Source organism: Epinephelus lanceolatus, chromosome 11, assembly GCF_041903045.1.
Source record: "Epinephelus lanceolatus isolate andai-2023 chromosome 11, ASM4190304v1, whole genome shotgun sequence".
Lineage (NCBI taxonomy): Eukaryota > Metazoa > Chordata > Actinopteri > Perciformes > Serranidae > Epinephelus > Epinephelus lanceolatus.
The window spans coordinates 28,719,324-28,741,172 of NC_135744.1; the positions used below are offsets into that span (position 1 = coordinate 28,719,324).

The following is a 21,849-nucleotide window of genomic DNA, read 5'->3' on the forward strand; positions in this document are numbered from 1 at the left end:
AAGCGCCTTATACTCAGTCCTCCCGTCTCACCAGCAGAGAGCGACCAATATTCCACAAAGGACTTTGGATACAGAATTGGTTTGTAAATCAAACACGTTTTTTTTTTCAGCCTCCTCAAGGTGTGTTTAACATTTTGTAATTAGTTCCATGGCTGATAGTTTTACTCGCAGTGTGGGACGACCCTACCTGGAAGCCCAGCCATGTTACCTGCAAAATCCAGAGGACTTAATGTTCAACCCTTTGCCAGGTCTTCCTTGCAGCATCTCGCCACATGAGCTACTCTTCACTTTCGGGATCCCTCAGGTCAACTTGCAAAAACTACGTCTGCCATTTTGTATTTACCTCAGCGGGAATGTGCAGTCTGTTGTGTGTCTGTAGCTCAACAGCGACAACAACGACAACAACAACAAAAACACACAGCTACCGGGGGGGAAACCTTACACAGGAATCACTGTTGTAAATGTTGTTGTGGATTTCTTTAAAATGTGATGTTTATATCTAATTTATTTGTTACATGTGTTTTGCTACTTAAGCAAGCATGTACTGTGAAAGTCTTCCAGTCTTAATGTGAAACTTATTATTGCTGTGATCTGTCTATTTATTAAGCTTGAGGTGTGAAGGACACGAATGGTGTTTGTAATATTGAAAATATCACCTATGGGACACAAGTGGAATATGCGATGTACCCCAGGAGGAAGGAGATGTATTGACTTGTTGTCGTCATACATACATAGGTGGTGTTCAGGGGACTGTCTTACAATATGATATGATATGGGTGTATAAGCTACAGTAAAACAAAACACAGGTTAACCCTCTGTTTACCTCTTTGTGACTAGTTGCAAAGATAAGTGTATCCCTTTCTGAACCTGTGTTAACCTCTTCAAACCTCTTCTGATGCTTCTGGTTTCGTTATCTGAATGACACTTTTTATCCTTCGAGTGTTACGTTCAAGCTTTTGCAAGCTCCGCTGAATCCTCAGTGTGCAAGAAGATATCGTTCAGGGAATTATTTTCTAAATTTAGATTAGAAGTACTTTTTTTCCCTTTTGTATAGCTTCTCTACAGAACATTATACACTCTCAAGATATTTCCCGAGATAATTTTCCTCTTATATGAAATACAACAGAGAATCCAACCTTTGGTATATTAAAATGAGAATTATTTTATAGCATACAATTTGTCATAGCTGCCTCCTGTACTGTAACTAACTTACCCTCAGGGTCCTAATCTTTCATCTGGCTTTGAACAAGTCAACACTAAAAGAAATTACAGTGTAATCTCAGTAATTTACTCGCACATGAACAAACAAAATGAGCCGCTGTGAGGGAACAATGCCGCTGAGAGGGGATGAGGGTAAGTCTGTGTTGGCTGTTGGCAGTCACAGCAACATTGCTAAAGGGAGCATGGGTTAGTCACTTTTATCTGTTAAGTTACAGGTTGAGTAAATGTAACCTTTTACCAGCATGTAAAGGATGACGTTTCCGGGTTTTCAGTATTAGACTTTTAAGTAGATCTTTAATTGCTATACCAGCACTTTTTATGGCCGTGAAAAAGTAAAAAAAATCTTTTCACGGATCTTCAAGATTTTTTGTATGACACATACACAGGGTTAAACACTCTTAAACGAAAGAATGTCAAAAAACAGCATACAGGATTTGAGAAATGTGTCTCAATTCTCACTTGTTTTATACCTACACTGATGATTTTTGAGAATGTCTTTGCATAACGATCAATTGTAAGAATATACCAGTCAGAGAGTCACTGTGTTTTTCGAATGTTTTAGAATTACAGTTCACCTACATCGATGAATGATTCTTCAGGGTCCTCCTAAAGGTCACTTCAGGTGCAAAAAAAACAAGTCAACAAGGATGCAACAAAAACTATTGTTTACAAATGACAGCGTAAAGTCACAGATTTCATCTTAAAATTAATCTCTCATCTGAATGGACTTTGATTTCTAAACAATGAACTGGTATTGTAAAACCCTTCAATGTGTCCTGTGGACATCTGTGTCTCACTATGCGCTGAATGTCAAAAATGTAATGACTGCATTTTATACGAGTCATTCGTGTGATTTTGTTTGATATAGAAGGACCTCTTGTCTGACCACTATGTAGCAGCCATTTAATATGTAGCACTTGGTTAAGCCTCCCCACAAGAAACATGAGTCATTTATTGAATCCATTAGGGATGTGAAACGGCCATGTTCATGTTTAAATGCTGTGTGTAGCAAATGTTTCCATGGCTTGTCAACTTTCAGCACTACAATTTGAATTTGTGGAGGTAAGCTATACATTTACCCCGTGTGGATTTGGTCCAGAGACAAAGTTTACTGAATTTGTTAGTTCTGGCACTGATTGTATGTTTGAATGTAAATACATTTACAACATGAGTTTGTGTCTTAGTGCACCAACAAAGTAATCGAAGCATGTTTTTTCTGTCTTTGCTGTTTCTCGCTCTCCCTTTCTCTTCTTTTACCTCTCTGCATTTGTGATGGTCAAAATGTAACCGTAGCGTAGGAGGCCTAGAGGACGAGGAATGAGATAGTTCAACATGTAATGTATACAAAGTATGTTGATGCTTTTATTTGTACTTTTTGGGGAGAACACAGTATTAAAAAATATTCAAAAAAGTCATGTGATGTCCATGTTTCATTGAAGTATAAGTCCCGCTGTCAATTTAAGAGTGTGATTACCTGCTACATGTATTCTGTATACAGGTGCTCGTATAACATGTGCACACACACCAATCTGTATACAGGGGAACTAATCATAAGAGTTCTAGGAAAACTACAATGTAGTTATTTGAGGGCTGTGGCAACACCAACTCTCTGAAAAATGTCTGACAAGCCATAAAAAAGCTTAAAAATGTTGTGATTATTCACGTATTTATCATTATTTAGCCATTTTATTTATTCATATTTTTATTAAATTACTAAAGTATTATAAAGAAATTAACTGCAAGATGACCAGTGTTAGATTTCTTGTTAAAATGATGTCTTGATATATCATTATACTGCAGTCTGAGCATCAGGAAGCATATATTTGAATGGACCATTTCCAGAGGGTTAGAGTGAGGGAGATTAGACCTCTTTAAGCTCTTCTTGTTCATTTTATGACCAATAAAAGTTGATTAAAAATATCTGAAGATATATAAAGCTTATATAAAAGCGTCCACTATAAGCAATGGTTAGTCTTCCAGCCCAGTCTCCCAGAAATTACATATATACATAGGCTAATAATTCATTTGAAAAAGCAAATACATTTTGAGGGAAATGTAATGCTGAGTGACTTATGTTGATACTGGAAGTGTCAGCAAAATGTTTACTGAAAACACATTTCAGTTGTTTTCCACCTAAATAGGCAATACCGCAGTACGGTTTCCTGCCGTGGTGACTACAGCATTGTTTCTTCATTCCTGTTCAACCAAATTCACGATTTTTCACTCAACTTAACAAAAGTGCTTGCGTTAACTAAACCTAAGACCAGATTCTGGACATGAACCCAGTTCCATGAGTTCTGGTTTTGAGGTCCAACACTTCGTACGCTGGTAACCGAATGCACCAGTAATGCACCAATTATAGTGTTTCTCACTGGTTAATAAATGTCTAAATGTTGGCTATGTATGAAAAAAAAACTTACTTGGAATAAAAACAGGCCAGTCTTTATAGCAAGGTCATTATTATATTTAAACTTGCAATAACCGATATCACAAAATAACACAGGCTTAACACTCACTTCATTTGGTGACAATTTGCATTATCAGCAAGAGATTTTACCATGCCATTGTGACATACTGTTATTATACCAGCTCTGCTATAACCAAACCTCTGTCCACCATCCCTTCAGCCTCTGTGAGGACTAGCAGACCATCTGTTCCTCTGTTCCTCAACCCTCTGATACCTCAGCTGCTGCCTACCTTGCCAAGGACTTTTCTCCACACCATGTCTCTGGGGCTTATGGCAAAACCTGCTTGCTCTCAGGACAGGCAGACTACAGGGAGATTCAAGTCTCCACAACAGAGAAAAGAGTTTGTCCCTGGTATGGAGAGCCTGAAGCGCTGAGTTCCTCTGCCTCCCTTGCCTAATGGGTCACAATCCTGCATTTGTCTCGCCAAAGGATTAAACTGCTTACTCCTATACCTGTGGCTGCTGGGCCTCTTCCACATGCTAAAAGTCTGACCTGCTGTTTCCTCTGAACCAGCTGGCATTCAGCATGTTTATCACCTGCCACACAGCAGGCAAGGCAGAGCAAACTGTACCCAGGGCCTCCAGCTGTAGGACTTGTCTTTGTCCACCCTCATTCCTCAACTCTTATCCCAACAGCCCCATCTACATTCATGCCTCCTGTTTCATTTCTCCCCCACGCACCTTCTTCTGTCTCCTGTTCAACACGTCTCAGCATTGCACTTCTCTCCGTTCCTGCTTGCTCCCTCTCAAACTACATCCTCTGCTCAAATGGTGTCACTCCAAGGCCCTCCTCATGTTAATGAGTCATTAGGATGAGTTCACTACAGGAAGTTGGACAGTTCAAATAAAGCTCAGACTTTGTTTAATTTTTCTGTTGTATGTCAGAGCTGCTGTATGGCTCAGTCACGTGCATCGTAGGAGCAGTTTAAAAGGTACTAGCAGTAGAAGTGGCAGTAACAGCAGCACAGTTAGTCATACCAGTGCCAGTAGCCTCAGCAGCAGTATAGTTACCATAGGAGCAGTGTTAGCAGGACCAGTACAATAGGAGTAATATTTACGGTGGTAATGTAGTTGAAGGTGTTTTAGCAAAAGATTCACATGGTAGGGAAGGTACTCTTTAAATTAAATGAAACAAATATATGCTTTTCATTATGTAATCATTGAAATTACAATTAATTTGTATCTTTGGGTTGTGCTTATAGTGATGTATCCTGTAAAGACATACAGATGAGTAACAACGTTTTGGATCCCACGTTTTTTTAGAATTACCTAAAAAGGAACTGACATGTTACGGGAAAAAAAATCAGGAACTGAGAAAAGATTACGTAATTGGTCCTGATAAAATGCCATGTAACAGAAAATTCTTAGAGAAGTACTCAGAAAAGATTACATAGTTTGGTCCTAACTGTAGTAAAAAATGCAGACATTGTTCAAGCGATACTGTTTTGATTAATTATTTCCAGTTAATTTCTTGTGTAACCAAGAGTCTTTTGGTCAGCTGAACACGGCTCAACGTGAACAAGCTTACAATTGAACTATGTAGAGAATAGTTTCCAGTTCTTAATGGATAGTGAATGAATATTTACTTGGGATTAAATGGAGAATGTCTTACAAGTAAGGTAAGACATTTCGACATATAGGCTGCTTGACTGAAAAAACAACAACCCTGAAATTAGTTTTGTTTTTGTGAAAAGAAACTGCAACATTCTGGATTTTGGTATGATATTTCCTGTTTTATTTTGAAGTACTACCCTCTTGTGTCCGTTTCCTGTGTTTTCCTGCCTTTCATCAACTGCACCTGCTGCCACTTACTCACCTGCCCCTGATTATCCTCTCAGCCATCCCTGTGTATATGTACCCACCAGCGCCTCATGTCTTTGTCCCTTTGTGTCATAGCTTTCTAGCAGTCTCTATTTTTTTTTTGTTTTTTTTAACATTTTTGGACTCCTTGTTTGTGTACCACCTTTTTGGACTGAAGTAAAGACCATGCTTTTTTTAAACCCCCCTCTGCCTCCTGTGTGTTCTCTGCATTTGGGTCTGAGTTATTACTGTGACAGGATAAAATAACAGAATAAACAGCAGAATTTTACTATTTCAGTTTCATGGTTTTATATTTTGCCCGTATTTATTAATATACTTATTAATTTCATAATGTAATTATTTGATGCTAAACAATTATTGGTCTTCAAATTGCACTGCTAAAAGTACAAATTGTTTCGTGGTGAAATTGTTGCCACCACTGACTCACTGAGCAGATACACTGTGGCTGCCTATGACCTGTGTGTGTGCTAACACTACATATGTTTGTCAGATTTTCATTCAGTATTTAGAATTCTGCTCCATTCAATATTCTCAGGCTTTGAATGCATGTTATCAAATGTTATTTAACATTCATTCATTCTTTAATGAAATCCACTTAATACTCTCGGACTATTCCATATTTCCAAATTCTCAGTAATTTATTCTCTGTTTTCAATTTAATCTTGTCATAAATTATTACTTTTAAGGCTCTGACATTTCAACTTTGTTGTGATACTAACAACACTGTCTTATATTCTCTGTTACTATTGGCCAACACATACTGTAACACATCAGGGAGGCAGTAGCTCAGTCCATAGGGACTTGGATTGGGAACCGGAGGGTGGCCAACCTCTCCATTGGCAGCCCCCTTGCTATGACATGCATATAATGGTCCTGTTTGTCCGTGTGTATATTTTGGGCCTGTGTGTATGTGACATCAGAGTGAAAAAAAATTGAATTTTTCCTCTGGTATTAATGATTAGTATATCTTCTTCATAATAATATTAATGTATGTATATGTGTTTATTTCTTATTTTAAGATTTGAACAGAGGTTTCAAATCATTTATCAAAGACTCCAAAAGTAACCTTTAAAAATCTACATTCATTTATTTACCGTGGATTTATCTAAAATTGTATAAATGAATAATGATAAATATAATAATGGATAAATTAATAAAAAGAATTCCTCACTATTTGATATTTTTCAAATTCTTTCATTTGTTATTTCAAAAATAAAAAGTAATTAAGTGTTCTTTTTGCCATAGAGTCTGCTTATTTAAAAATGTAACCTGAAGCCCTATTCTCTTTTATCTTTAAGGAAACTGTTCAATGGTAAAGAGATAAAATCAACACTTTCTATGCCAGTTAAGTGAAAAAAGCATAAACATATGCTTTGTAAGCTTTATGACCAAAGAACAAATTTCAACAGTTTTAAACATTTGACATTTAATTCAGTATCAAAATATGCAAATGATCAACATTACATCATATAATATCATGAAAGACACACTATCCATTATATAATTTTAACAACATATGATACCAGTTTCAAAGAAAATTTTGTCAAAGAAAATCACATTGGTTAGTAGGCACTGACCGGATCACAGCTTCACTATATAAACCATGCAGGCGTTTCCATGATCCATCTAAAAAATGTCAACCATACAACAATAGCATCCTGAACGTTTGTTTTTCGAGGAGCCATAGAAATGTTCCCTGATCCCATTCAATTCATGTTTTTTTTTTCAGTGACTTTACAAGATGAACAAACGGAGGTATCACTTCCGCATGAAGTGACTTAAGACATCCATGGGCAGGGGGAAGATGATGGTGGAGTTCTTCTCTGCTGCGATGGTGTTGAGAGTCTGCAGGTAGCGAAGCTGCAAGGCTGACGGAGACTCTGCAATCACGAGGGAGGCCTCCTTCAGGGCGCGAGATGCGTTCATCTCACCCTCTGCTGCAATCACCTACATCCAGAAAGAGAGATTGTGATTAACAGGTAATTATTGTATAACACTGTATGCATGTACTGAACGTGTCTTGCTGCATGTGCTAACCTTGGCTCTGGCCTCTCGTGCAGCCTCTGCCTCAGCAGCCATGGCTCTCTGCAGCTGATGTGGCAACTTCACATCTTTAATCTCCACACGCTCCACCTTGATTCCCCAGTTGTCTGTGGCTTCATCAAGGTTGGACTGCAAAAGACAAAAAAGAGGCACAGCTTACACATGTAGCTTACAATGTCATTAATTTGCTGATTATTTCATCCACCATCCACAGATGAACTTTACACATAAAGCTGTCGATCAGAGATGAAAAATCAAGGAAAAGCAAATTTATTTCTCAGTTTTTGTTTTTTGGAGAGAAACCATCTCTTTTGTTAAGTACAGCCCGCCTGAGAGTTTCCTGTACCTGCATGCTGTGAGCGATGCCCTCACGGTCAGACAAGAGCTCAGCCAGGTTCTTAGTCCCCAGGACATTTCTGAGGGTGGTTTGAGCCAGCAGACGGGTGGAGAAGTCAGCATTAGTCACATTGGCAACAGAGGCGATGGGGTCAAAGACCCGGAAGTACACCACGCCATCCACACAAACTGTGACTGAGTCCTTGGTCAGGATCTAGAGCAGAAGTACATAATAGTTTGTGAGTATGTCCACAGATTTGAGCTAAGATCATTTTGTGACGCTCTAAACACTGACCCTACCTCTTGTGGTGGGATGTCAAATGAAACTGTTCGCAGGTCAACTTTCACAAAGGAATCAGTGCATGGCAAAATAAAGAAAATTCCTGTGGACGAAAGGGAAAAAGCATGAATTGCATTACTATCTTAAATCAACCTGAAAATAAACCCCAAATTTAACCATGAAAAATAGGATTATATTTTTTCTCGCAATTATTTATTCATTTTTACAGTTTGTAAAAAAAAAAAAAAAAAAAAGTATATAGAAATTGTTAGTGTTTCTACCTGGTCCTTTAGCCTTCCTGTCTGTAATGCGACCCAGTCTGAAGATAACAGCACGCTCATACTCCTGAACAATCTGCAACATGACAGGAAGACCACAGCTGAAGCTCATTTCACATTCAGATTTGCTGAAGTAAAGGAAATTGCGGTTTCTGCTCTTCAACCCACTGTGCTCATTTACCGAGTTCACTCACCTTCAGACAAAACCAGATGGTGATGGGAAAGAGGCAGATTGTGAAAACGCCCGACAGTATGACTATGAGCCAACCAATGCACCCCAAAGATCCTGTTCGTTCAGCTAGAGAGAGAGAAAGAAAGACAACACTGTGTGTTTGAGTGTATATGATGTGCTGTGAAAACCCTAAAACAAATATGAAACGGCAAGGAAAGCCTCCTTGTTTATAGCAAAATAAGAGATGTGAACAGGTTTGTATCAAGAATAAACAAGATATGATTCAGTGGGGCATAATGTGGGGAAATAATGAACATCTGCCTGAAAAATTCAGAAGGTCACTGATCAGAAAGCAGTATGAAATGACATTGGATCCCTTTGGAATGGAGGACAATGGAGGTCTCTTGGCCCCCTGTAACTACAAGACATGAGACCTTAAGGGAAGCTTCAAACCCTCAGCTGCTAAAAAGGCAAACACACTATACTATGACTCAGGACTCACATCACATAAATTAGACACAAATTTGATAACTTTCTCAACTTGGACTTTACCACCAATGACTCATGTTACTTAAAAACTGTGCCTTGAATCAACTATTTTCCCTTCATTTCCTGAATCAACTATGCTTTTCATTCCCAGCAAGTCCGCAAGTGTTTTTCATGTGCAAAAATTATGCAATAGTCATTAAAATATTAATCACAGTATGCAAAACATACAGGTCAAAAATTGCATAACAAGTTGAGGCAAATATTAACATAGTTACGTAACGCTTGGCTAATATTAGCCTTACAACAAAGTAACTTTTTGTTAAACTGTATTTAAAGTAAAAAAAAGTAACATATTACTCTGTTGTTAAAACGGCAACACGTGGTGAAGAGCACATTGTGACCTGTTTAGGATTTGTAACTCAAAGTTTAGAACTTGGGAGTCATCTCCTGACTTTTCAGCTTTGACTTGGGACTTGGGAGCAAAGACTTGCAAAACAATGACTTGGTCCCACCTCTGCTATGAATGTGAAACTGAAATCATAATACAACATGACTTCTAACTGCTATCAACAGATTTTTTTCCCTTTGTTATCCAACTCAGATCTACCACCGATACGAGCAACTTACACACAGAGAAACTCACACGGAGAGACTTTCATTTTAACAGTGTAAACAGTAAAATGTTTACCAAAGCAACATGATCCCCGGATTACTATTTTGGTAATGAAAGAAGTCATTAAGTGAGGGAAAGGTCCGTGTGGTGATGCACCGTGTCATAGTTTCCAGCTCAAATGGCTGCACCTGTGCGTGTTTGCAACAAAGCCATGATATTTCACACTGAATCCTTCGTGGTCACACTGTTAAACTCCAGTTTATTGAGGTTATATATTTTAATTTGCAAGAAGCTTTAACTTTATGGCCTTTGCACCACTTAGGTTAAAAATTCATTTGTCCTAGCATGGTTAAAAGACACAAAAGCCTCTCTTTCTAGGTCAAACCACAGGAAATGTGCTTCCTGTGGTTGTACTAAAGGAGATGTTGAGAGTATTATCGCGCACAAACTGACTTTTAGGCATTATTGCACATTAGAGAGCCCTGCTAATTCACTTCCTCTGTGTCACAAGATCCCTGATACTTGCTGGAAAAGGTATTGCATAATTTATGAGGATTGTTACAATATAATCATAGCTTACACTGTGCCAATCTTCATCATATCTGTATATACTCTCAACTAAACAGGTTTAAAAATTGTGCACCCAATTTATGTAATGTTGATTTCGTGCTGTATCACCATCAAACACCTGTGTGAATGTGGATTCATGCAGGTGATGTGTATACAGTGTTCTATGTCACTTGATCCCATCTGACAGGTTCATGGTTACGCTGCAAAACGATGTGATGTGAAAACGAGCCCTAATCAGCAAACCAAATTAAGGGACGTTTACACACAGCTCAAACTCAATTGTGTAACATGACAGCTCCTTGTTTACCTGCTCACGGAGCATGGAGACACACAAACACTTAGTCACATGCTTTTGGGACTCTTATCTCAGTGACATGTGATTTCTGTCTCCATGACAATGGAGTTCTACTTTGCCCTCACCTCTCTGGCTGCGTTCTACCTGTACAGGTAAACTCCATATATGTATACATAATACACTCCTGTTTGCAATAATACCACAATGTAGCTAACATTCGATATAGAACTTCTGTTTCAAGGAAGAGTAAAGAACACCTTTGTTGATCTAAGCCTCAAACCAAGTCTTGTGATCATATTTTACTTTTTGTTAACACAACCAGTTACATAACACTGAAGCTCAGGTGAAAAGACAGGAAAAGAAAATGTGGTTTATCTTACATATCAAATCTTCTTTGCTCATCCCTCTTCTCTTCTGGCTTTCCATTTGGTCCTCCATTTCCATGTGCTGAGACTGAGAGAGGAAGTTCGTTGAGAGGGAGTTTGTAAATGTGTATTTGATCAGGAGGGACTCGCCCAGCCTTTTAAAGCTGTAATGCTACAATACAGTGGAGCTCAGAGTAGGTGTGGTTCCCACTCTGAGTTGATCATCGACAAAGTGCATTTATCATGATGCTAATACGTAACTGGATTTATCTCAGTGTTTGTAAAAAAAAAAAAAACCTGTAGGAGTGTTTTCTGTGTGAGCAATGTAGGACAAACAAATCATATTTAGTTGCATAAAAAAGAAGAAGGCAATCTAAAATACTGGTAATATATAAAATGATACATAGTACTAAAGGCATATATTATTTTTGCCCTACACATTCTGTTTATTGATGATATTTCTGAAGAGGAAATAAACAATGCAATGCTGCACTTTCTTTGATTTAACTTCCTACTGGAATGGGGAACTATTTAAAAGGCAGCTGAATATAAAATGAGCAAAATTGACTCTCTTTGTGGAGAACCTAAAAAGTTCTCAATGTTTTATGATGTCTGCATAAATAAATAAAATTAAATACCTTACAAGACAGAAAGAACAGATAGGATAAATTCAACATTTCCTTTAAATGGAGAGGGTACAGAGAGACCATCATTTGTTGAATAGGATAAACAAATATTTGTACACTTGTTGACTCTAGTTTCCTATAGACTGAACAGCAAGGTAAAGGACTCAGTGGTGAATATATTCTGAAAATAACTTACTGAAATTAAGGAAAATAAATAAATGCAAGCATTTATATTATAGTAATTCAGCTACTTGTGAAATAGAGTAAGTCTTACAAATACCAAAACTATAAATCAGTACTAATATATAAATCATACCAAATGTGCCTTGAAATTGAATTTATCATATTTGAAGATTAAGATTTTAAGAAACTGAAGAATATATTTTCTTTTGCAAAATTATTAAAAATTATATTAATTTAATATTATTGATTAAGGAAGTCGTAGACAAAGTATGGGTACAATGGAAAAAACTGTAATAATAGAAAGTGTAAATTGGTCCCATGATTGGGTGTTGGGCGTCGCTCATGACTAATTGACACATGACTGAGGACATCACCTCTGTGTTGAGCAATATTACAGGCGCTTATGATAAGCACTGTGTGGAGCCCTAAATGGACGTTAGGTAGGTTGTAAAAATGATCATACTGAGGGTTGGATAAACTAACAGAAAACAGAATAACCGCATATCAATTAAGGTATATGCCACAGCTGTCAGTACATATTAATCATCTATAACTATCCTGTTAACTCAGTCTTTCTCTGACCATGAACCTTTATTTATAACCATTACTTTGCTGATATAATAAAGTATAACCATGAAGATGCTCCTTCACCGGCTCTTTTTTTGCCTAGTGCACTACAATTTATCAGACTTTTCAACGTCTTTTGACATTTTATTAAAAAGACACATAAATAGGTGATTGCTACACCTCTTTAAAAGCAAATACCAGCTGGCCTTCAACTTCAGGATCTGCATGTCGAGCTGTCATTATTATCTACTAAGTGGTTTTCCTGATAAGCATGGCTTCACACAGAGTAGAGATACAGCAACAGCTACAGTAACCAGCAGTTTACTGACAAAATAATAAAACAGGTGCAAATACAAAAAAATAAGGGCAAAACAGATAAAACATACGTGTATCACTCTCAACTGTCTCTGAGTCTACTGATGTGTACAGTAACTGAGGTAAAATTACAGTTTTCACTATGTTGCAAAGCATCGCTGAAGAATACAGACATTTTATATCTCAAGTCCATATATCAATCAGCTTCTTCTCAGAAACATCTGCATACAGTATATGTGGTCAAATACTGTAATAACAGTGTTAGCATCGTGACATCCGTCAAATTTGAATCACAGTAAACTGCTGACAGCCACAATTGTGTGTTCACTAATAAAAATTAAAACACAAATATGAGTGGAGCTGGCAGATGCAGGTATTTGTGTAGAGCACTCCCACCCTCGATGCAGCACAAGGATTGTGAAGCAGTGTGCCCACCTCAAAATATGACTGCGCCTTATAGCTCAGTATACCATGAGTCACCTAAAAATGTCATGTCATAATACAATATTCAATTCAGGACAATCGATCAGTATCATACACGTCCTTTCCACCGAGACTGGACATGAAATACTACATGAGGATACTGGCAATTCATTACATGATATCATGTACATTTTTCAAATTCATTTCTATATTTCATTATTCACTAATAAATGTTGATAAACTCGATTAAAAACAGCCAAGTCCAGCTAACATTTAAACCAGTCACGGTCTACTTTTAAAACCTAACAACTTCGACAACTGATATTTACAACTGTTCACTTTGAATAATGTAGTAAATTTGTTTACTCCATAGTGTTTCTGGTAGTAGTAAGTCATTCTGGCTATAACACACACATTACTAAGACTCTCCAGTCTGTCCTGTGCTCTTCAGGGTTCAAGGCCAAAAAAAAGAAAATGTGTCAACTGCTGAGGGGTGGGACAGGGTGTACGATAGGTGTCAGCGTGTAAGTGTACTCCGTATTTCAAGGTGTGCTGTGGGTTTCACTGCCAACCCAACTGGGGGTGCAGGCCTGGTTGGAGGGGGAACGGGTTTCCAGGGCCTGGAGGGTAGTTGGTGAAACTGTTGGGCTGAGGAGGAAAGCTCTCCAGAGCAGGTGTGGGATGAGCCTGGAACAGGACAAAGAAAAGTAGCAGTGTGGCTTTATCAAACCGACATTCAAATACTTGAATACTCTCTCCGCCAGAGAATAGTGTGTGTGTGCGTTTACGTGTGTGTCTACCTGCAGCAGAGCAGACTGCATAGCTGGGTTGTGGAGGCTACCGAGGGCAGCAGGGGAGGCGGAGGGAGAGAAGCTTGTGACCCCAGGGAAGGACAGCAAGGGGAACCCGCTGCTTCCAGAAGGCTGGAGGACACTGCTCAACCTGTAACACACAGAATATACACAATGTTATTTTAATTTTATCAATATATTATTCCACATTATTCTGCATCTACTGGGTGAAAAAAAATGCTATTTACAGTGCTTAGTTACAGACGCAGTTTTTAATTCTAATGTGATAAAATACAACTCTGATCAAGCTTTTATTTTTGCCAACATCAGAAACTAAAAAAGCTGCATTTCAAAGAATATTACGAATTTATATAACTCTCATATCTGTCCCTTTGAATATGAAGCTAGAGCCAGCATCCTGTTAGCTTGCCAGCTTGCCAGGCCCTGTTCAACAGGAACAAGATCCACCCACCAGCACCTCTAAAGCTCACTAATGATCGTGTTATATCTTGTTTGTTTAGTCCATATAAAAGACAGAGACTCCAGGAAGTTACTGCTCTCATCTTACTCTCTGCCACAAAGCATAAGCGCATTTACCAAAATGTCTAAAACTAAAAATCTAATGAGTATACAGTACAGTATGTACCAATAGTGTGTTTATATTTTAAATGAATACACAAATATATGTATGGCAGTGGACACATTCTCTCATAACTTATAAGAGTATTAGGAAAATACTAGTTTTAAGGTGGCGTATGGTTTGATATGACAATTACCATCATTGTACATGTGTTTATATATTTTTTTAAACATTAAAAAGTACAACTTCCTTGTTCATTTATTAGCTCTTCCAAGAAGGACACCACCTGCCTCTTGAGTGCATGAACTGTCAACAAAAGGTGAGGCGTGTGCTTGTGAAACACAAGCAAGATTGTGTTTGACAAGATGATATGCTTAATATATGGCTATACAGCAGTCACCTATTAGCCAACTGGCATAGAACTCTTTAAGACCAGACAAACCAAAGTCTACACCTGACACTCGAGAGTAGAAACACAGGTGGACTTTGCACTTAGGTGCAGTGTTTCCACTAACAAAACCTTTAGTGGAAAATCAGTTTACATGCATTATGATGCTCTTTTTACAGCCATTTTACACTGAGTGGAAACAATGACATATCATATAATGGCTAGCTCAATTGGCACACACTGACCTACATTCAAATTCAGTAGCTGCTATGGTCTTTTCCTGTAGGCTAAATAAAATAACGGTAGGAAATCAATATAAAATCAATATGTGTATTTTACATCATTCATAAATCATGGCTTCTGTATACTGGACAGTAAAAATGTTTGAGGATCACATACCCAGGCTGGAAGTTGGAGCTGAAAGCAGACGCAAAGCCTGGTAACACTGGAGATGATGATGGAACTCCAGCTGCTGCTGCTGCCTGCAGCGGTGCCACCGATACTGCTACAGAAGATGAAGAGGCCCCTGGTAGTCCCATGAATGATGACAGCACAGGGCTCCCAGCACTATGCCCTCCTGAAACCCCTAACCCTGGGAAGGCAGCGGGGTTAGGACCAGGTGGAAGGCCTGGGAATATAGAGGGACCAGAGGTGAGGCCTAGACCAAACGGGGAGGCTGCAGCAGGGGCAGTGTTTGGAGCCAGGCCTGGGTAGATGGAGGTCGGTGGATGGTTAGAAATGTTGGTAGTGGGAGGTAGTGCGGGCATGGATGAAGGCATGGAGGAATTAGGGAGAGCGGAAGAGAGGGAGGAAAAGGGGGACAGGCCAGGGTAATGAGTGGGTGCTGGGCTGGAGGACAGAGCTTGGAGGCCGGTGAGAGCCACAGGACTAGAGAGAGAAACTTGAGGAGAACCTGAGGGGTGCGACAGACCAAGGGAACGTACCAGGGCAGCCTGCGCAGAACCTGGTACCACAAGAGAGCTAAGAGACGGTGTGCCAGAACGAGAGGTGCCCTTGAAAGCAGAGGGCACTGGGCTGTTACTGCCACTGTTACTACCTCCAGTGTGTCTGTTCAGGGCTCCAGCCACTGCCATGGCGGCCTGAATCTGTGCAGAATGAGCTGGCGAGGGTTTGGGACTGGGGCCTGGGGTGGAACAGTTTGGAATAACTGGAGTGGTTGGTCCAGAGGGGGTGTAACTTCGGATCACTGACCCAGAGGGGTTACCTGCTTGTGAGTGTATGCCAGGGTGGGTGGGTCCTGACTGGTGGTCTGTGGACTGGGAGAAAACCCTCTGCTGAGTTGAGCCCATGGAGTTTGTCTGAGATAAGAGGTCTGGGCCGCTGCGGGAGGTAGCAGGGGTGCCTGGTCGGGAAACTGCATGGAAGGGGGAAGAGGAGAAGCCTCCGCTGCCAGGGACAGGAGTTCCACAAGGGGTGCCTGAGGGTGTGTGGGCTTTAATGACAGATGAGGGTGTAGGTGTAGCATGGCCACTGGGGGTCTGTGGACCTGCTTTGATCACAGATGGGGATGGAGCAGGGGAGGGAGAGGGGGCACTTGGGTTGTGAGAGGGCACCATGCCAGGGAAAACTGGTGTTATAGGGGTTGTTGGAGGAGGCTGAGCAGGAGAAGCCTGGGGTGGAACAGGGGTAGAAGGCGTGGACCCATGAGGGATAAGGAGGGGCCCGCTGTTGACTCCAGGTGTGGTGTGCTGTGGATTGCCTGGTTTGGCATAGCCTGGAGGGAAAGAAAGTTCAGAGTTGGTGAAAAAGGTAATCTAAAATGATGATTACTATTATCTGATATGGCGTTAGGATCAATTACAAATAAAAGAAATACATTTAGATCCACATAGTTGCATTAAATATTTTTTTCTGATCAGTAGTGTTATTGTTCAAAACAAATTTCATTCCAGGACACAGACAGAATAGGTTGAAACCCAACAAACTATTGTAGAAGAAACAATCCACTCACATCTAAAAAAGGAGAGGAGAGACACAGCAAGGAGGAATAGCCAGAGAGCATCCCTGCGTGCAACTTACTACATGAAAAATCTAACAATTTTCAAGATTGGAATATGTCTTCTTCTTACCTTTGGGGAAATGTTTGAATGATTTATTTAGCCTAGTAACCTGGAATTAACTTTCGTCAGACACTGTGCTTATCTCAACACTGTGTTGGACATTTGTCAATTTTTAATGCAAGTTGAGAAACCTTTGTACGTTTGACCACACATCTCCCCAAAGGCCCTAAAAGATGTATTTCAACTGTGAAAACTGACAAGACAGTGCATTCAAAAAAATAAGCTAACCCAAGCGATGCATGTTAAATGCCAGCACACAGCATGATTCCAGAAAGAAAAAGATTAATGACATTAGTTTGAAGCTGTTCCTAGTCCAGGCAACCAAAGACCCCGTCCTCACAGTTCACCAAAGCATACTTCCACACTGACTGACCAGAAAACAGAAGTACCTGTGTATTGTTCTGAGATACAATACAACAACCTCGCAAAAAAAATGTTTTTGACCATTGTTTCAATTGCTTGCGTGTCAGTACCCTCTATGGCGTTGTATTTTTTCCATTTTGCCTACTTCACCTTCAAATTCGGAGGAGAACATACATCAAATTAACCTGAAATGTGGTTGCATTGTGTGTAATGCAATATAATACAACAACATCTCCCTGAAACATCACAGCAGTATTAAATCGACATCTCTCTAACAGCTCTAAATAAAAGGAATCCAGTACACAGCTGCTGTACTGGTTGCATTAAATGTACAGGAGGACATATTTTTCTGGTCACTCAGTGTTATCCAGAAGTAAGAAGCACAACCTTAAAACCTGATTAAGACATTAAACTTGAGAAGCGCAGGTAAGCAGCATGCCAGGTAGTTAGGCAGCAAGCTTCAAGGAGTGTCTATTTGCTGTAGCACACACACGCGCGCCCGCTTCCATCGAATCATACCTGCAACTTTGTGGGTAGAGTTGTAGGGGGGAGGGGGAACGTTGGCTGTTATAACCCCTCCCACAGAAACAAGGCCTGCGTTGTTGTATGCACCTGAGTGGCAGTTGCAAATATTAACAGCGCCCACCACACATTCATACACACAGACAAACCAAAGAATCATGCACACCACTACTAACTATACCTCAACCAGTCCCACATGGCAGTAAGATAATGCCTAAATGTACCTGAAACCACTTAAAGCAGCAATATTAATTTTTCAAATGTCTGAGAGCCCTCTAACTTACATATCAGCTTACTTATCCAAAACAAGTCGTACAGTGTTCAGTTATATGGCAGGAAGATAGGGATGGGTATGTAAGTGTTGTTTCTTACTTGGTGCGATGGTAGCATGGGGTCGGCACGGTGGTATAGGGTAGGGCACAGGCCGATGAGGGTTGTAGGTTGAGGGGAACTAGAAAAGGATAAGAAAAAAATGATACAAGGTGTTAAAAGGCAACTAACACATCAATTACACTGAGTGAAAACCAAAAATATAACAAACCACTGCTCTGTATGGTTATACAGCAGATGGTGGTAGTTTTTATAGCATGTCCCCATATTCCAAGATGATGACAACTGATGGATAGTGGAAGTCAAACATTTTTCATGGCCTCATTAATCAGTGTGAATGTGAACCATGGCTGTTAATGTGTTCTTCCTCATATGTTACTTATGTGTTTCTGATCACACCCTCTATTATTCAGTCTTTACTTCAGTCTATTTGATACTCTCACCATACCTAATCATTAGTGTATATACCATGGCTTGACATGCGTGTTGAACGTTTTATCATGTGTAGGCAATGTAATTAGTCACATGAGGCCTCGTCACTCAGGTATGAGGTTTCTCTGGGGCATGCTGGCCATATGACATATTCCCCGTCGGTGATTCCCATTCACTTGCTTACTGGTTTGAATGGTCCGATAATGCGAGCAGAAATTCCTTTCCCCTCAAGACTGTTTGAAGTGTCATCCTTCTTGTCGCCATCTTTCTTAACAGGAGGGATTCCCTATGATCATAAAAGAAACACATTTTTACATGGTAGGAGACAAATAAGGCATGCCACATTGTCACTTTTTGCTGTCTAGTTCTATTAAAATCACAAGGCAAAAGAAATAATATCAGTATCACAATTTATCTATTTCAGCCCAGTTTCATTCTTTTGTATGCCGAGTTTTTGCCACACTGGTAAAACATCACCAGTAATCTTCTTTAATTGAATTCAGATTTCATATAAAATTTACACAATGCTGTTAATTACATAACTTTTACCAACTTTGCGTATTACAAAACACTTTAGTATATGGTTCTAGCATTATACTGTTAATCCCGTATAAAAACTGACAGTTATCATACATGTACCATGTCTATGTGCTTATCTTATTGAAAATGAAATGCACAGCAGTGAAATTCACATAGATTCTAAACTTTGTTTTGTTCACTTATCTCCTGAGAAATGGAAGTAACGCAGATTTAAAGAATAAAGACAAACATATCAAAATTAATGATAAAATCTATTTCTACATCTACATCTTTACAACTCCATGAGCATACTTACAGGGAATGTGCCACTGACCAGGCTGGGTCTGCCTTTAGGGTATGGATTTCCTGGTATCATACCACAGGAAGAGATCATGGCTACTGGAGCCTTGCAGCCAACCTTACACACCTAGTGACACAGAAGTAGTAATATTTTAGAAACTGTGTGTGTGTTTGCTTGGATTTGCAGCATGCATTGAAATATTCTAATTGGATATCAAAGATAATGCATTAAAACATGAAAACAACCATTGTAAAACCTTTATCTTAGTTCGCTTTATTAGTATCTAAATGCATCACTGGCTTGTCCCTGCACATCTCACTAGGTAACGGTTATTCCCTGGGAAGAGGCTACCAAAGGGATTCCACAAGGTCTTTTGATACCCAGACATACAATTACCAAATACTGTTTCTATGCTAACCTGCCTAGAACACAAACAACATCATTAATTGAATTTGTAAAGGTGAACGTACTTGCTCCAGTATCCTGCGAGCCCGCTTCTTCTCAGACAGGTGTATGCGAAACAGATCCTCCACAGGACGATAATTCTGAGCATCTGAAATGTTCCTGAACGGGCACAGAGATCCAATATTCAACTAGAAACCAAGCAATCAAACCAAATTATCTGATATTACAATAAAAAATTTGATGTATGGTGTTTTAAAGACCATTCAGGGTGCTTAAATGTATTTTCAGAATGTACTCACAAAGCTATAAGTTCCAGGACAATCAGTCTGTCTTTTGAGAAAGTGAAACAATTCAGGATATTTGCAACTTTGGTTGTAGGGATTGCAACCATTTTCTAAAGGTAAAAGAAGAAGAAACATATTTAAATAACCTTTTAAAACACACCAAGTACAGACAGAGATGGCATTTACACACAAAACAATACATTCTTACAGCTTCTGATACTAAGACTTATGTTGCTGTTGTTTTCCTGCACTTACATTATATATTTTTTAGCAAAATATAAATGGATAAACATTTTTTTATCAATGCAAACCATAAACTTTGGTGTAGATCATTTGAAACTGGTTACTCACATGCTGCAGAGCTTTAACGGCTTTGATCTGTGGCTCTGCCCATGAGAAATACTTCAGTATCTCAATGACCTGCAAATTTTCAAGACAGTGTTATAACATACAATAACACCAGAGCTGCACTGCTCTAGTATTAAAGTCGTACGAAAGACCGTGACTAATTCGACAACCAATTTTATCTATAAAAAATACATTTCGACACCATATGAGTTATAACCCTTTTTGCAACTACATATTTTTCCTCAGTTTACATTGACCTAATCAAATACAACATAACACACAAGTTCAATTTATTTGATAATTCAATTTTTAAATCTACCCATGTGCAACACTGGTTACAAGGTAAGTCAAGAACTAGTATTAATGTCAGATCTTCATATGAGAGACACTGATACATTTTGGGACCATCTTTTCATTTAATGTCCGTGTAAGGGCCTCGTGACACACACAAGCTATGAGGGTTTAACAAATGTGTGGGAGCCCTGCCTATCTCATGTGATAAGACACAGTTTGGGCTGGAGGTTCTGCGGAGTTTCTCACTGCGGATAAACATGACGGTGGTGCTGTTTGGACATTTACCTGCTCACTGGAGAAATATCCATGCACCTGCTCTATGGCTTTGATCCGCTGATCGGTCAAGACGCACTGAAACACAGAATAAGAGTTACCAAACCTCGGAGTGGAGACGATTTCAGATCTTAAATCGGCCAGACAATTAGGATTTAAAGACTCCTTACCTTTCTTATCTCATCCAAGACTATATCAAATGATTTCTTATCCATGTTTATTAATTCAAATAAACGCTCGCCTTTGTCGATGAACAGTTGTTATACCACGCAAATGGTAAATACACTTTTTACAATGTAACAGATAGAAAATTTAAGGTAAAATGCCTTAATAGTTTTTACTAATACGTCACTGATATAAATTCATAACGCAGCGAAATCATACTTCAAAGCATCGCATATTCGCAGTAAATCATTAGCTCTGTCATAAAGCTTCATGTTCTTCACAGTCCTTATATATATAGTGCAACTTTCCGCCCATGAACAATGACTTCCAAACAAGAGAAGCTGTGTCTGCAGTGCAAAAAACCTGTCTGCACCAGATTTATCCGCAGCTAACAACAAGCTAGCCAGCTACAGCTAGCTTAATTCCGAGCGACGCGAAACAAATACGCTATAAAATGCCAAAAATAAATATTCGTGCATCTGTTCATTCAAGTTTAGTCAAAATCCAGTGTTAGCGATAATTACGAAAGAGACTGGAAAAGAAAAAAAATCATTTAAACTCATAATAATGCGCAAGGAAAGACAGCAGGTTAGCTAGCTTCCTCTGACAGCTGGCGCTGGTAACGTCAACAGTGGGAAGGACCCTTCTGAGGGTGCCTGTCACAAAAGACAACGTGTAGCCAGTTATATGAAAATTTAAAAAAAAAATC

At 39.2% G+C, this 21,849-nt stretch overlaps 2 protein-coding genes across 3 annotated transcripts; both read right to left on the reverse strand.

Moving 5' to 3' along the window:
- Window positions 1–6,918: 6,918 nt before the first annotated feature.
- stoml3b (stomatin (EPB72)-like 3b) lies at window positions 6,919–11,125 on the reverse strand. The gene is made up of 7 exons (XM_033637430.2): window positions 10,966–11,125; window positions 8,641–8,744; window positions 8,450–8,522; window positions 8,189–8,271; window positions 7,899–8,102; window positions 7,547–7,681; window positions 6,919–7,456 (listed from the first exon to the last, which is right to left on the reverse strand). The coding sequence occupies exons 1-7, from the start codon at window positions 11,027–11,029 to the stop codon at window positions 7,268–7,270; spliced, it is 852 nt and encodes a 283-aa protein (XP_033493321.1). The 5' UTR covers window positions 11,030–11,125; the 3' UTR covers window positions 6,919–7,267.
- Window positions 11,126–12,457: 1,332 nt separating this feature from the next.
- Window positions 12,458–21,771, reverse strand: proser1 (proline and serine rich 1). Of its 2 annotated transcripts, XM_033610312.2 has the most exons (12): window positions 21,146–21,771; window positions 20,988–21,053; window positions 20,412–20,480; window positions 20,076–20,170; window positions 19,842–19,935; window positions 19,387–19,497; window positions 18,736–18,837; window positions 18,162–18,240; window positions 17,787–17,879; window positions 15,223–16,558; window positions 13,865–14,006; window positions 12,458–13,751 (listed from the first exon to the last, which is right to left on the reverse strand). In XM_033610312.2, exons 1-12 carry the CDS (start codon window positions 21,188–21,190, stop codon window positions 13,626–13,628), a joined length of 2,358 nt encoding a protein of 785 aa, XP_033466203.1. In that variant the 5' UTR covers window positions 21,191–21,771; the 3' UTR covers window positions 12,458–13,625. The 2 variants fall into 2 exon arrangements, with proteins under 2 accessions (XP_033466203.1, XP_033466212.1); XM_033610321.2 differs by lacking the exon at window positions 17,787–17,879.
- Between the last annotated feature and the right edge of the window lie 78 nt (window positions 21,772–21,849).